Source organism: Mobula hypostoma, chromosome 1 (assembly GCF_963921235.1).
Source record: "Mobula hypostoma chromosome 1, sMobHyp1.1, whole genome shotgun sequence".
In the NCBI taxonomy this organism is placed as follows: Eukaryota; Metazoa; Chordata; class Chondrichthyes; order Myliobatiformes; family Myliobatidae; genus Mobula; species Mobula hypostoma.
The window spans coordinates 168,514,289-168,530,259 of record NC_086097.1 but is presented as its reverse complement, the minus strand read 5'-3'; the positions used below and the strand labels follow the sequence as shown (position 1 = coordinate 168,530,259).

The 15,971-nt window shown below is 42.8% G+C and overlaps 1 protein-coding gene across 6 annotated transcripts in view; it reads left to right on the top strand.

The window, feature by feature from the left end:
• LOC134352285 (protein spire homolog 1-like) overlaps positions 1 to 15,971 on the top strand; it is a 210,149-nt gene that overhangs the window by 184,606 nt on the left and 9,572 nt on the right. For all 6 annotated transcript variants that reach the window (XM_063059585.1, XM_063059609.1, XM_063059593.1 and 3 more), the window contains one exon: positions 10,212 to 10,282. In XM_063059585.1, coding sequence (XP_062915655.1) covers positions 10,212 to 10,282 — 71 coding nt within the window. The remainder of the gene's footprint in view (positions 1 to 10,211; positions 10,283 to 15,971) is intronic.

Below are 15,971 nucleotides of genomic sequence, written 5' to 3'. Positions count from 1 at the left end.
GGAATTTCTTTAGCCAGAGAATGGTGAATCTGTGGAATTCATTTCCACAGGCAGCTGTGAAAGGCCACATCTTTATGTATATTTAAGGCGGAGGTTGATAGATTCTTGATTAATCAGGGCACGAAGAGATACAAGGTGAAGAAAGGAGATTGGGGCTGAGTGGGAAAATGGAAAAGCCATGATGAAATGGCGGAGCAGGCTCAATGGACTAAATGGCCTAATTCTGTTCCTATATCTAATGGTCTTGTGGTCTAAACATCAATATACAATGGACAAAATACTTTTTCATGTTGATGAAGTAATAAAAGAATGGCTTGGACACTGGGAATATTTCCCCTGCTCCTCTTCAAAGTAGAAACATCAGGTTGTACAGCACAGACACAGGCCTTTCTGCCCACCAAGTTCATGCTAACCACTAGGCTTACCTAATTCTCCCATACCCACATTTTGTTCATATGCCTTGGCAATTCAACTGTTTGTCTAGTTGCTTCTTATGTATTGGGAAGGTACCTGTCTCCACCACTACCTTGGCTGATGAATTCCTAATTCTAGCTACTCTCTGGGTGAAAAATTACCCGTTCAGGTGTCCTCTACGTTTTACCTCTCCACTTATACCTACGTGTTGGGCACATGGCCAAATGGTTAAGGCATTCGTCTAGTGATCTGAAGGTCACTAGTTCGAGCCTCAGCTGTGGCAACATGTTTGCTCTCTTGAGCAAGACACTTAACCACACGTTGCTCTAGTGTCTGTGCAAGGAGTGGCCCCCTGCACAGACTTCCAATCTGCACCTTGTAAGGCATGAAAATGCCTGACACAGGCCTCTCATGGTCTGGGTCAACGTTCCCTCTCTCCCTCCTATACCTATATCCTCTTGTTTTAGACTCCCCGACCTAGAGGGAAAAAAATCCTGCTGCCTTCCCCATTTAACCCCTTCATAGTTTTGTATACCTCTATCAGGTCACTGCTCTGGTCCAGCGAAAACACACCCAGCTGATCCAGTCGCTCCTTATAACTGGAATGTTCCATCCCAGGCAACATAAGAAAAAGGAGCAGAGGTGAACTATTTGGCCTGTGGAGCCTGCTCCACCATTCAAAAAGATCATGGCTGATCAGCATGTGGCCTCAACTCCACCTACTTGCCTTTTGCGAGGCACGTCATGAGGCACTGTCCTGTGTAGTGCGAAATGGCCATAGTGCGGTAGTGATCAGGCTTGGTTCAAGAGCCAAATGGTTGAAGGCAAATATGTGTGATGAGCGAAATGAGTGAACACGAAGCAGTCATCAGTCTGATAATCTCTCTTTCAGACTGCTGTCAGGGTTACTCTGTGTTTCCGTTGTTCCTGAGTTCTTTCCTACTGCCTTGTCATTTCAAGCTCACTTCCTCTATTCTTCACATCCTACCACCCACGTGCTGACATCTGACTCAGTAAGGAAGACATCTACTGCATGTAATCCTCCTTGCGGGCGGGTAAAGGGTAGCGAGTGTAAGCAGGAGCGTCCCATTCAGGGAGAAGCAGCTGGCCTCGTGACACCGGTGTGACCCCGCACAGGAGCCCCGGCGGCCATTAATGCAGAACAGAGAAAGGCTATTCATGCTATCATGTTTATGCTGATTATCAAGTAACCATTTACCGGCATTAGTTTGTAGTCTAGGACACAAAGCACAGGAACAGGCCATTCAGATAATAGTGTGCCAAACTAATTAAATTAGTAACTAAACGTCTAACTAAATTAGTCCTGTCTGCCTACAAAATGACAATATTCTTCCATTCTTTACACGTTCATTTGCCTAAGTATTTACTTCCACTACCAGCCTTGGCAGCACAGTCCAGGGACCCACCACTCTCTGTAAAATTTAAAACAACTTGCCCCACAACTTGAGGCCGTCCCTTGGTCAGGTTCAGCCATTGATGTTGCATCCTAACTGTCTACGTGATACGCAGTGCGATATGGAGAGGAATGGCTCTTCCTCCCCACGCAGCTGATGAGTGCAAAGGAACGTCAGAGACCAGTACAGTTTTGCACCAGTGATGTTGCACGAGCTGCCATTCAGCGTGGACCTCAACAGAGGACTGCCGTGGGGACTCCAGCTCCAGAATTTTCCTTGGAGTTTGCAGCCAAAGCCTTTTCCATGAGTGGGTACAGCCGCAAGGCAGGAAATTAGAGATCAGTTATTTTTTTCCCCAGAGGAGCTGCAAAACACAGCTGAGGAGCCCCATATGTCCGAAGCGACTGGTTATAAGGTGCCAATAACTCGCCTTTGCCCCTTCTCCTGTCAGTAGAAATGGTTCCATCAGGCTTCGGAATGAAACCAGAGTGAAGGCCAGAAGCTGGACTTGGTTGTCAGAGGCTGTTTAAGAAGCATGCCATTGGGAGCATTTGATAGGTAGTGGGAGCTTATTCCCTCTCTTCCCCTGGCCATGACAGGCTTCAGGAGCCTGCTCCTTTGAACTTACCCTCTCACTTTGAATGCATGCCCTCTGATACTAGACATCTTGTGCTTGTGCATTTTGTCTCTTGTGTACTTCTTACAGCTGAATGAAGGCAAGTCTGAAGTTGTCCCATTTGGCCCCCCTGACTCCATCAAAGTGATTACCAACAGCCTTGGTAACTTGTCCACCCTTGTCAAACCCCATGTTAATTCCCTTGGTGTGATATTTGATTTGCCTTTAAGTTTGACAAGCGAGTTAATGCAGTAGTAAAAGCCATTTTTTTCCAGCTTCGTACTATTGCCAAAATCAAGCAGTTTCTTTCTTTCAAAGATCTCGAGAAAGTCATCCACGCCCTTATATCCTCCCGCTTGGACTACTCCAACTCCCTGTATACTGGGATTTGTCAGTCATCCCTGCAAATGGTCCAGAATGCCGCATCCAGGCTCCTGACAGGTGCCCGGAAGAGGGACCATATTACTCCTATCCCGGCCTCTCTCCACTGGCTGCCAGTATGGTTTAGAATTGATTTTAAGATTCTCCTGTTTGTTTATAAAGCCCTAAATGGGCTGGTTCCCCCTTATATCACAGACCTTCTAACCCCTTATTCTACTTCCAGGTCCCTCAGGTCGGCTGACTTGGAGCTCCTGGCTGTCCCGCCATCTAAACTTAAGCTCAAGGGTGACCACGCCTTTGCTATTGTAGCCCCCAGACTGTGGAACAGCATTCCCCTCCCTATCAGATCTGCCCCTTCCATCGACTTTTAAATCCAGGCTCAAAACATACTTTTATTCACTAGCGTTTGAATCCTACTGATGTGGCTGGTTTTTGGCTTGTGCCTTGGCCCTTGTGTTGTTTCTTTTGTGCTAATAAGCTGTTTGCCTTATTGGTTATGTCTGTTTCTTGTATTTGTGATTTTAGCTATCTGCTCTGATCTGTACAGCACTTTGGTCAACGTGGGTTGTTTTCAAATGTGCTATATAAATAAATTTGACTTGTGATTCAAGTTCTCATCTAGATACTTCTTAAAAATCCAATGGTAATTTATTATCAAAGTACATATATGTTACCATATACAAACTTGAGATTCATTTGCTTGCAGGTATTTACAGGGGAAAAAAGAAATAGAATTTATGAAAAGCTATACATAGACTAATGAACAACCTTGTGCAAAGGAAGAGAAACTGCAAATATTCTGCCCCCGTCACCCCCTCGGGCTGTGTGATTAAGATGGCAATGAGCCCCTGGATGAAACTATTCTTCAGGCCCCCTCTAATCTCCTACCCCTTTCCTTTAACCTTTGCCATCGAGTTTTAGGCCCCTCTTTTATGAGAAATTTCTTGACATCTGTACAGCCATGCTGAAGTCTATGTCTACCATGCCACACTTCTGCCTCCTTCTTAAGCACTTGAATTGTTAAGTCATAAAAGAAAACAGGACAAGTGCTAAATAAATTAATTCCATTTATTTAGGAAAAATGAACCTTTTAAAGCAAGAATTTAAAAGCTTTTGGGATTGGCAGCTAATTGACTTGAAAGCTGGCTGTCATCTACGGTTGAAAGGGATGTGCTGTTGCCCTTGAGTAAGGAAGATGTGCGTTCAAGTCCCTGTCCAGATACTTGAGCATATTGTTCATCTTTGCATTACAGTGGGAGTGCTGCGGTCTCTGTGGTGACACAATTAGGATCATTAGTTTGGACAAACTTGGGATGTTGTCTCTGGAACACTGGAGGCTGAGGGGAGACCCGACTGAAGTGTATAGAATTGTGAGAGACGTAGATCGAGTAGGCAGTTTGGATCTTTAACTCCAGGATTGAAATTTCAGATACTAGAGTCCGTGCATTTACGGTGAGGGGCAGAATGCTTAAAGGAAACGTGCAAGGCAGGGTTGTTTACAGAGGAAGTGTTGGGTGCCGGGAACCTGCTGTCAGGGGTGATGGTGGAAGTAGATATGATGTAGGTGTTTGAGAGGCTTTTAGATAGAATGTGGAGGTAATAGAGGGATGTGGATCTTGTGCTGGCAGATGATACTTTGTTTATTTTGACATCATGTTCAGCACATGCACCGTACGCTGAAGGACCTGTTCCCGTGCTGTGCTGTACTGTACTATTCAATGATGAGAGAAACCAAGGCCCTGTCTGCACATACAGGTAGTGTATTCTGTAGGCTCTTCTGCTGAAGAAGAGCAGGAGACTTGTCGCTGGTGACCTACACTATGGTTATCTCTCAGCAAACAAATTACCTCCTCAAGATCACATTGCTTTAGTGGAAGCTTGCTGTGCCCAAATTATCTACTGTGTGCACACAACCCTAATCACCTTTCAAAATAATTTGATTATAAAACACTTTGGGATGAAAGGCACTATACAAAGGCAAGTCTGCTTTTCTCTCTAATATTCTTGGAAATTAGTTATCTTACTGGCTTTCCCCCCACATGAGTGGCATGGATACCAGAATGCTCCATTTATTTTCCAATCCAGACTCCAAACTCCTTTACAGTTATTTTCTCTTAGATTAAAAATGAGAATCTCTGAGGGGAATGTGGACTACAAGTTAGTTCAGTGATCAGGTGGTTTCGGATTAATAGTCCAACCGAGAAAATGCTTGTCATGGGAATTTTGAGTCATTGTGTCATATGCTCATTTCTCAAAAATAGAAATGGAAAATAGTTTAGTTCTCTAAAATCTCATGTTGTTTATTGACCAGACCAGTTGAGTGTTTCAGGCAACTCTTAAACACCTACTTAATTCATGTTTCTGTTCCAGTATCCAAAGGCTGGAGAATTGACTATCAATGTGAATTCAAATCCTACTACTGCTGCGAATTACAACTAAATCAGTTAAATAAATAAGCTTCCATATAGTTTTTATAAAGCTAATAGATTATCATTAACCGTGTTTCGCTTAATAATATCCTTGAGGGAAGGTAATCCACTCTCATTTTCTGATCTAATGTCATAGAGTTGTACTGCACACACTTTGGCCTATCCTGACAGACCTTTTTACCTTTCTACACTAATCCCATTAATTCAAAATAAACTGCTATGCCTTGTTTATTCAAATCTCTAAGTGTTTCTTAAACATAAGGGTCTCTGATTCCACCATATCCTCTCGCAATGAGTTCCTGATATCAACCACTTTCTGTCAAAAGTTCCCCTCAAATCCCTTTTACAAACCCCTTCCTCTCACCGTAAACCTCTGCCTTCTTCTTTTTAACACCTCTATCGTGCGACTGAGCACTTCATCTATTCCTGTTATAATTTTATATAACCTTATCAGATCAGCCCTCAGCTTACTTCCTAAGATTTTGGTTGGACCACATTTGGAGTATTCTGAGCAGTGTTGGGTCCCGTATCTAAGTCTTTTGAGAGAGTCCAGAGGAGGTTTATGAGAATGATCCTGGCAATGAAGGGGTCAATGTACGAGGAGTATTTGATAGCTATGGGTCTGTGCTTGAAGGAGATTAGAAGAATAAGTGGGAGATCTCATTGAAACTTACCAAATATTGAAAGGCCTAGATAGAGTAGATGTGGAGAGGAAGTTTCCAATTGTGGGAGAGTCTGGGACATCCCCTCAGAATAGAAGGACAACCCTTTAGAACAGAGATGGAGGAACTTCCTCAGCCAGAGGGTGGTGAATCGGTAGAATTCATTGCCACAGGCCAACTCACTGGGGATATTTAAAGCAGAGATCAATAGGTTCTTAATTTGTAAGGGTGTCAAAGATTATGGGAAGAAGGTGGAAGAATGGGATTGAGAGGGAATCAATAACTTGTCCCTGATCAAATGGCCTAATTCTGCTCATAAGTCTTTTGGCTTTATGATACTTTGTTCCAACATATCCAATCTTTCCCCTAACTAAGGTCTGCCAATCCAGGTGAATCTCCTTTGCGCTGTCTCCAGCATATGTGACTCTGTACCCAATAATGTAGTTGATTCTTAACAAATCTCAACCCTCTAAAATAATACTAGGTTGTACAACTGCAACATAGTCTCTTGTAGTCAACTCCCTGACTGATGGAGGCTAACTTGATAAATGCCTTCTTCACCTTCCTATCTACCTTTCAGCAAACTATTCAATTAACCAACAAATTGCCACATCTTTCAGATTTGGAAGATGAAGTGGGGCAAAGTTCATATGACCACATGAAAACTCCATGTACTGGGGTTCAGGGTTTAACTTAGGGTTACACACAAAAATTGCTGGAGGAACTCAGCAGGTCAGAGAGCATCTATGTAAATAAATAATCGACATCTCAGGCCAAGACCCTTCATCGGGATTGGAAAGGAAGGGGGAAGGCGCCAGAATAAGTAGGTGGGTGGAGGGGAAAGGAGGACAAACTAGAAGCTGATTGTTGAAGCCAGATGGGTTGGAAAGGGGGATGAAGTGAGAAGCTGGGAAGTGATAAATGGAAAAGTTAAAGGGCTGCAGAAGAAATCTGATAGAAGAACAGAGTGGATCATGGGAGAAAGTTAAGGAGGGGCATCAGAGGGAGGTCATAGGCAGGTGAGGAGAAGAGGTAAGAGGCCAGACTGGGGAAATGAAAACGAGGGAAGGTGGAGGGGGAAAAAAATTACCAGAAGTTGGAAAGCTTCCTGCTCCACTGCTCACTATATTTTTTTATTTTTGCACTGCTTATTTAATTCCACTATTTTATGTATTTATTTATTCTAATTCTTTTTCTTTCTCTATTATTATGTATTGCATTGTACTGCTGCCAAAAAGACAACAAATTTCATGACATATGCTGATAACATTAAACCTGATTCTGAAAATTGATGTTCATGCCATCAGGTTGGAGGCTAGCAAGGCGGAATACCAACCTGAGAGTGCATTCATCGTGGCACTCTCAGGAACCATGGACCAATATGATGGAATGGGAATGGGGATTGGAATTGAAATGGTTGGCCACTCAGAAATCCTGCTTTTTGTGGATGGAGCTAAGGTGCTCGACAAAGCGGTCCCCCAGTCTATGTTGATTCTCACCAATGTAAAGGAGACATATTGGAAGCACCGGATACAAGAGATGACCCCAAAAGCTTTTCAGGTGAAGTGTTGTCTCACCTGGAGGGACTGAATGGAGGTGAGGGAGGAAGTTACGCACTTCTGTCACTTGCAGGGGTATGTGCCAGGAGGGAGCTTAGTGGCGAGGGATGAACATATTAGGGAATCACAGAGGAAGCAGTCGTTGTGGTCCCACTGAAGATGGCAGACATTGCAGAAAATGATGTGTTAGATGCAAGGGCACCTGGGATGGTAGGTGAGAACAAGAGGAACTCTATCCCTGTTAAAGTGGTGGGAAGGTGGGCTGAGCGTGGATGTTGGGGAAATGGAGAAGATGTGGGTGAGGGCAGCATCAACGATGGAGGAAAGAAAACCCCATTCTTTGTAGGAGGAGGACATCTCTAATCTCCAGGAAAGGAAAGCCTCATCCTAAAGTTGCTGGATTAGTACAGTGGATTATTTATGCAGTACTCATGTTTAATTCTGAGGGAGATGCTCATCCAAAACAATGTGATGCATAGGCTTACCAGAATTGTCCTTGGAAGCTTAACTCTTTCAATGCACTCCCTTGTTCTGGGAGTCCATTCGGCAAACCCTCTGCTGTGGCTTTCCCTCATCTTCATGCCGTATATAGTCTAAACTTCCATCTTTAACACCTCATGAACACAACTGTGGTCAAATCACACAGAATAATGTTGTGCACCAACATTGCCAGCTTGGGATATAGTGATTGTGTTACTGAGCTGGTCAGCACAAGTTATTTTACAAGGATTAGTTGCATAGGTTAGGCCTAAGAACATATCAATAAGAGGTGACAGAGATGATGAGAAAAGCTGAAGAGAAAGGTGGGGAGAATGTGTTCTTTCTAATAAGAAAATGCGAGTAAGAGGACACCAACTTATCATCAGAGCCAGGACATTATGCACTGGCTTTAGGCTGTATTTCCCTACTCTTGGAACAGTAGAAATTCAGAACAGCCTCCCCCCCCCGAAAAAAATTTCAAAGTGTGTTGAGAGATTTTTTATGTCATTTGAAAGTTACAGAGGCAGGGTGGGAAAATGGAGTTGAGCCACAATTTAATTGAATGAAAGAAAAAGCCACCTCACGATTGTTTGAATAGCATTCTGTTCTATTTATTATAAATTATAAATTACTATGATTGCACATTGCACATTTAGACAGAGACGCAACGTAAAGATTTTTACCCCTCATGTATGTGAAGGATGTAAGAAATAAGTTCAAATCAAAAGAAGCAAAGAATATTTGTTTAAACTTGTGAGGTGTACAAATAGGGTAAACTTCACACATAATTGGCATTAATTTCTAGAGGAATAGAGTATAGGAGCAGGGATGTGATGTTGAGGCTCTATAAGGCACTGGTGAGACCTCACTTGGAGTACTGTGGGCAGTTTTGGTCTCCTTATTTAAGAAAGGATGTGCTGACGTTGGAGAGGGTACAGAGAAGATTCACTAGAATGATTCCGGGAATGAGAGGGTTAACATATGAGGAACGTTTGTCCGCTCTTGGACTGTATTCCTTGGAGTTTAGAAGAATGAGGGGAGACCTCATAGAAACATTTCGAATGTTGAAAGTCATGGACAGAGTGGATGTGGCAAAGTTGTTTCCCATGATGGGGGAGTCTAGTATGAGAGGGCATGACTTAAGGATTGAAGGGCGCCCATTCAGAACAGAAATGCGAAGAAATTTTTTTAGTCAGAGGGTGGTGAATCTATGGAATTTGTTGCCACGGGCAGCAGTGGAGGCCAAGTCATTGGGTGTATTTAAGGCAGAGATTGATAGGTATCTGAGTAGCCAGGGCATCAAAGGTTATGGTGAGAAGGCAGGGGAGTGGGACTAAATGGGAGAATGGATCAGCTCAAGATAAAATGGCGGAGCAGACTCGATGGGCTGAATGGCTGGCTTCTGCTCCTTTGTCTTATGGTCTTATGTCTTGTTGAACCCACTTTCTAGACAGTAGACTCCTCAGAAGTATATCAGATACCAGGAGAAAGTCAGGCAGGGTCTTTTGATTAATTTGCAGTAATTTTAAAATTCTATAAAACTTTCCCGATAGCTGTTATGCTTTATTCTGCACTGTTATTGTTGGACCTTGTTCTACCTCAATGTACCGTGTAATGATTTGATCTGAATGAATAGTATGCAAGACAAGCTTTTCACTGTACCTTGGTACATGTGACAATAATAAACCAATTCTAATTCCAAAGTTTAACAGAGTGTAAATGAACTTGAATGTTTATGAATGTCAAAAAAATGAATTAATGAAGAAAAACAAAAAATTGCTAGGTTAACAGCTGTTCTGACAGCATCTCTGGAGAGAGAATTTTTCAGGCTGAAGGCTTTTCATCAGAAATCTGAAGTGTCATCCACAGTGTTTTCTGTTTTTATTTCAGATTCCATCATCTGCTGGGGTTTTTTTTGTTTTTCAATTCAGTATCACTAACAGCTTTGACAGCTGGTGATCCTTGTGGGGTGGGAGGAGTCTGCCTCCACAACCACCGATGCCGCTCTGAGAGTGTAGCTGGCCACTCGCCCTGAAGGAGGAGCTAAGCTGTTCTGCTTTGTCCTACCTTGTGCCTCGTCAATGAGCTGTAAGTGGGGCTCCCGGTGGACCACTCTACCTCGGACCCTGCTAGAGGAAGGGACATGGCCCAGAGCAAGCAGCCAGTGATTCATATACAAGCTGAAAAAAGTTGCATTTGTAAGCCCAGACTATTTAATGACATGGTCCTAACTGTGAGTCTTACTCTCTCTACAGTTATGTTTCTGTTGCCGAACGAAGAGGTTCTCCATCTTCACCTGGTCGTATACCTGCCAGTTCTGTAAAAGGTTCGCCTCATGCCTTCCTCACGCATCCTCACAAATCGCTCTTATCACTCTCCTGTCGTATGTCTGTATTGTTTGTGACCTTTGTTCAGATGGCAGTTGAGAAAACGTTTATCAAACATAGGATATACGGCATCTGTTTGTCATAATTTCTCAAAAGAAGAAAACAGATTAACAAGAAATTATTGTTGATGTGTGTTAGTTGATAAGCCTTTCATCTATTTCACCAAAGCTTGGTTAGTTGAATGTTACTGTTTTTTTTTCTTACTGCCTAAATGAGATTCGTTGACTCCTCTGAAGACATCCCTCCAAAATCGAGACATTCACACTTTCCCTGCCTTTTCCAATTCCATTATCAATTAGTCCCTCGGAGGTCTGCTGAAGCAAACCAGTGACAAAATTCAACAGAAGATCATGCCTTCAACTTGGTTCCTCCTCTGTTAGCAGTGTCATGAAGTCATACAACATAGAAACAGGCCCTTTGGCTCAGCTGGTCCATGACAACCAAGACCCAAGTTCACCCCATTTGTCCACATTTGGCCTCTATCCTTCTTAAGCTTTCCAATCCGTGTATCTGTCCAACTCGCTATTGTACCTGCCTCATCCACTTTCTCTGGCAGTTCATTTCTATATATAAACCATCCTCTGTGTAAAAAAAAAAAAAAAATGACCATCTGGCTCCTATTAAATCTTTCCCTTGTCATCTTAAACCTATGCCCCCTAGTTCTTGATTCCCAACTCCTTAAAAGACTATTCGCATTCTCACTATCTATCAGTGTTGAGGATCAAGAAGATATGGTCTGGGGAGGTGAAGGAACATGTGCAGGACTGCATTGAACCAGTGGACTGGACAATATCCAGGGATTAATCTTAAAATCTGAATGAATACGCCACAGTTGTCATCGACTTCATCGAGACCTGTGCAGATGAGTGTGTGCCTTTGAGAAAGTACTGGACATACCCAAATGAAAAGTTGTGGATGAACCAGGAGATTCATAGTCTGCTAAGGGCTAGATCCGTGGCCTTCAAGACCAGTGATCCAGAACTATAAAAGACATCTAGGATGACCTACAGAATGCTACTTTAAAAGTGAAAGAACAATTCCAGCTGAGGTCAGAAACTGATTCGGGTGCACTTCAGCTTTGGCAGGGTTTGCAGGCCATTACTTCCTACAAAGCAAAAACTACTATCGTGAACGGCTGTGATGCTTCACTCCCAGCTGAGCTTGACACCTTTTATGCACACTTAAAGGAAGAATAAAACTACACCTGAGTGATTTCCTGCAGCCTCTGGTGATCTCTGTCTTGGAGGCTGACTTAGGAGCATCTTCCAAGAGGGTAAATCCTTGCAAGCATCGGACCCTGTTGGTGTACTTGGTAGAGCACTGAAAACCTGTGCCAACCAACTGGGAGGCGTGTTGAAGGGTATCTTCAATCTCTCATTCAGAGGTTTCCACCTGTTTCAAAAGGGCAACAATCATACCAGTGCTGAAGAAGATCAGGGTGAGCTTCCTCAATGACTCTCACCCAGTGGCACTCACAGCCACTGTAATGAAGTGCTTTGAGAGTTAGCTAGACTTAACTCCTGCATAAGAAAGGACCTGGACCCATTGCAATTTGCCTATCCCCACACTAGCTCTATAGTGAATGCAATCTTACTGGCTTTCCACTCAGCTTTGATTCACCTGGACATCAGGCTGCTGCTTATTGATTACAGCTCAGTGTTCAACATCATCAGGGTATGGATCAAGACATGGAATTATGGTATAGCAGACATTACTGCGACTTGGTTGCTGGAGGGGCAGTATTGGTAGCTCAATGTTTCGGGGTTCCATTGTTTTAAACGAGACAGAACAAGAGGAATTAGAGGAGGAGGGATGGTGTTACTATTCAGGAAAAAAGTCACAGCAGTCCCCAGTCAGGACAGACCGGAGAACTCGCCTAGTGTGGCGTTATGGATGGAACTGAGTAATAAGAAAGGTATGATCATGTTAATGCGGCTATATTACAGACTACCTAACAGTCCGAGGGATTCAGAGGAACACATTTGTAGAGAGATGGCAAACTGTTGGAAGAAACATAAGGTTGTTATAGTAGGTGAGTTTATTTTTCCACATATTGACTTTTACATATTATAAAAAGACGAGATGGGATAGAGTTTGTCAAATATGTTCAGGGAAGTTTCCTTAATCAGTACATAGAAGTCTCATTGAGATGGTGTGTGATACTTGATCTGCTCTTAGGGAATGCGACAGGGCAGGTGACAGAAGTTTTGTGTAGGGGAATACTTTGCACCTAGTGATCACAATGCCATTAGTTTCAAAAGAAATATGGAAAAGATAGATCTGATCCGTGGGTTGAGATTCTAAATTGGAGAAAGACCAACGTTGATGGTATCAGGAATTATCTGGCAAGTGTGGATTAGGACATATTGTTTTCTGGCAAAGGTGTACTTGGTAAGTGGGAGGCCTTCAAAAGTGAAATTTTGAGAGTGCAAAGCTTGTACGTGCCTGACAGAATAAAAGGTAAAGATTTAGGGTACAGGTTTGGGGTACTTTGGTTTTCAAGCGATATTAAAGCCTTGGTTTAAAAAAAAGGAGATGCAGAGCAGGTATAGGTAAGTAGGAACAAACGAAGTACTTATAGAGTATAAGAAATGCAAGAGAACACTTCAGAAAGAAATTAGGAAGAATAAAAGAAGGCATGATATTACCCTAGCAGACATGGTGAAGGAGAATCCTAAGGGATTCTACAGATATGTTAAGAACAAAAGGATTGCAAAGGACAAAATCGGTCCTCTGGAATCTAAGAATGGTGATCTGTGCATGGAGCTAAAAGAGATAGGGGAGACCTTAAATGGATTTTTTGCACCTGTATTTACTCAGGAGATGGATACAGTCTACAGGTGTGAAGCAAGGTGACAGCAACTTCATGGACCATATACAGATTACAGAGGAGGGGGTGTTTGCTACCCTGAGGCAAATTAGGGTGGATAATTCCTCAAGGCCTGACAAGTTGTTCCCTCAGACCCTGTGGGCGGCAAGTGCAGCAATTGCAGGGGTCTTAGCAGAGATATTTAAATCATCCATAGTGACAGGTCAGGTATCAGAGGACTGTAGGGTAATTAATGTTGTTCCACTGTTTAAGAAAATCTCTAAAAATAAACCAGGAAATTAGAGGCCAGTGAGCCTGACATCAGTAGTGTGAAAGTTGAAAATTATTCTAAGGAAGTGGTTATATGAGTAATTGGATAGACATGAACTGATTAAGGATTGTCAGCATGGCTTAGTGTATGGGAGGTCATGACTAACCAGTCTTATAGAGATTTTCAAGGAAGTTACCAGGGAAGTTGATGAAAGCAAGGCAGTGGATGTTATCTACATGGACTTTAACATTTGACAAGGTCCCGCTTGGCTCACTGTTGGAGGCCTGTGACTAGTGGAGTGCTGCAAGGATCAGTGCTGGGTTCGTTGTTGTTTGTCATCTATATCAATGATCTGGATGATAATGTGGTTAACTGGATCAGCAAATTTGCAGACAACACCAATATTGGGGGTGTAGTGGACAGAGAGGAAGACTATCAGAGCTTGCAGTGGGATCTGGACCAGCTGATGAAATGCAGACAGCTGCGAGGTGTTACACTTCAGTAGGAGTAATCACAGTAGGTCTCACACAGTGAATGGACGGGCACTGAGGATTGTAATAGAACAGACATCTGGGAATACAGGTCCATTATTCATTAAAAATTGTGTCACAGGTTGATAGGGTCCTAAAGAAGGCTTTTGGCACATTGGCCTTCATAAATCAAATTATTGAATACAGGAGATGGGATGTTATGTTGAAGTTGTATAAGAGATTGATGAGGCCTAATTTGGAGTATTGTGTGCACTTTTAGCCTCCTACTTACAGGAAAGATGTAATTAAGATTGAAAGAGTATAGAGAAAATTTACAAGGATGGTGCTGGGACTGGAGAATCTGAGTTTTCAGAAAAGATTGAACAGGTTAGGACTTTATTCCTTAAAACGTGGAAGACTGAGGGGAGATTTGATAGAGGTATACAATATTATGAGAGGTGTAGATGTGGTAAGTGCAAGCAGGTTTTTTTCCACTGAGTTTTGGTGGCATTACAACTACAGGTCATGGGTTAAAGTTGAAAGGTGACAAGTTTAAGGAAAACATGAGGGGAAACTTCCTCACTCAGAAGGCCGTGAAAGTGTGGAATGTGCTGGTAGCACATAGTGCTTTTGAGTTTGATTTCCATACTTAAGAGAAGTTTAGATAGGTGAATGGCAGGGCTATGGAGAGCTATGGTCCTGGTGCAGGTCGATGGGAGTACATTGTTTAAATGATTTGCCACAAACTAGATGGGCCAAAGGGCCTGCTTCTGTGCTGTATTTTTCTACGAATCTATGACAATCATACCCTCAGCTCTGATCAACAAGCTCCAAAACCTGGGCCTGTATACTTCAGTCTGCAACTGGATCCTTGACTTCTTCACTGGGAGACAACAGTCTGAAATAACATCTCCTCCTCACTGACAGTGAACACTGGTGCACCTTAAAGATGTGTGCTTAGTCTTCTACTTTACTCTCTCTGCACCCATATCTGTGTGGTTAAGCACAGCTCAAATGGCATCTATAAACTTGCCGATGACAGAATTATTGTTCGAAGAATTTCAGATGGTGACAAGATTGTGATCGATCAGCTGGTTGAGTGGTGTTGAAACAGCAACCTTGCACTCAACATCAATAAGACCAAGGAATTGATTGTGGACTTCAGGAAGGGGAAGTCAAGGGAACACACACCAGACCTCATCGAGGGATCAGAAGAAGAAAGTCTGAGCAGTTTCAAGTTCCTGGGAATCAATATCCCTGAAGATCAATCCAGGGTCCAGCATTTTGATGCAATTACAAAAAAGGCTTGACATCGACTGTGTTTCATTAGGAGTTTGAGGAGATTGGTATGCCACCAAAGACTCTCGCAAATTTCTATACATGTACAGTGGAAAGCATGCTAGCTGGTTGGATCATTGTCTGGTACGGAGGGGCCATTGCACAAAATCGGAAAAAGCTGTAAGAAGCTGTAAACTCAGCTACCACCATCATGGGCACTAGACTCCCCAACATCCAGAACACCTTCAAAAGGTGATGCCTCAAAAAGGTGGCATCCATCATTAAGGACCTCCATCACCCAGGACATGCTCTCTTCTAAATGCTGTCATCAAGGAGGAGGTACAGGAGCCTGAAGGCACACACACAACATTTTCAGAACAACTTCTTCCCTTCCACCATCAGATTTTTGAATGGACAATGAGCCCATGAACACTACTTCACTTTTTTCCCTCTCTTTTTGCATTACATATTTAATTTTTTTATACTTATTGTAATTTATAGTCTTTACTATGTGTTGCAATGTACTACTGCCTCAAAACAACAAATTTCATGACATATGCTAGTGATATTAATCTGATTCTGATTCTGTCTTGATTATCTGCATCTTTATATGATCACCTCTCAGTCCCCTACGTTTCAAGGAAAAAGTCCCAGCCTACACAACCTCTCCCTATAACCAGTCTCTTGAATATTGGCAACATCCCTGTCAATCTTTTTCACACCCTTTTCAGTTTAATGGAATGTTTCCTTCGTAGGAGGGTGACCTGAACGGAACACAATATTCCTCTTGCAGCCTTGCC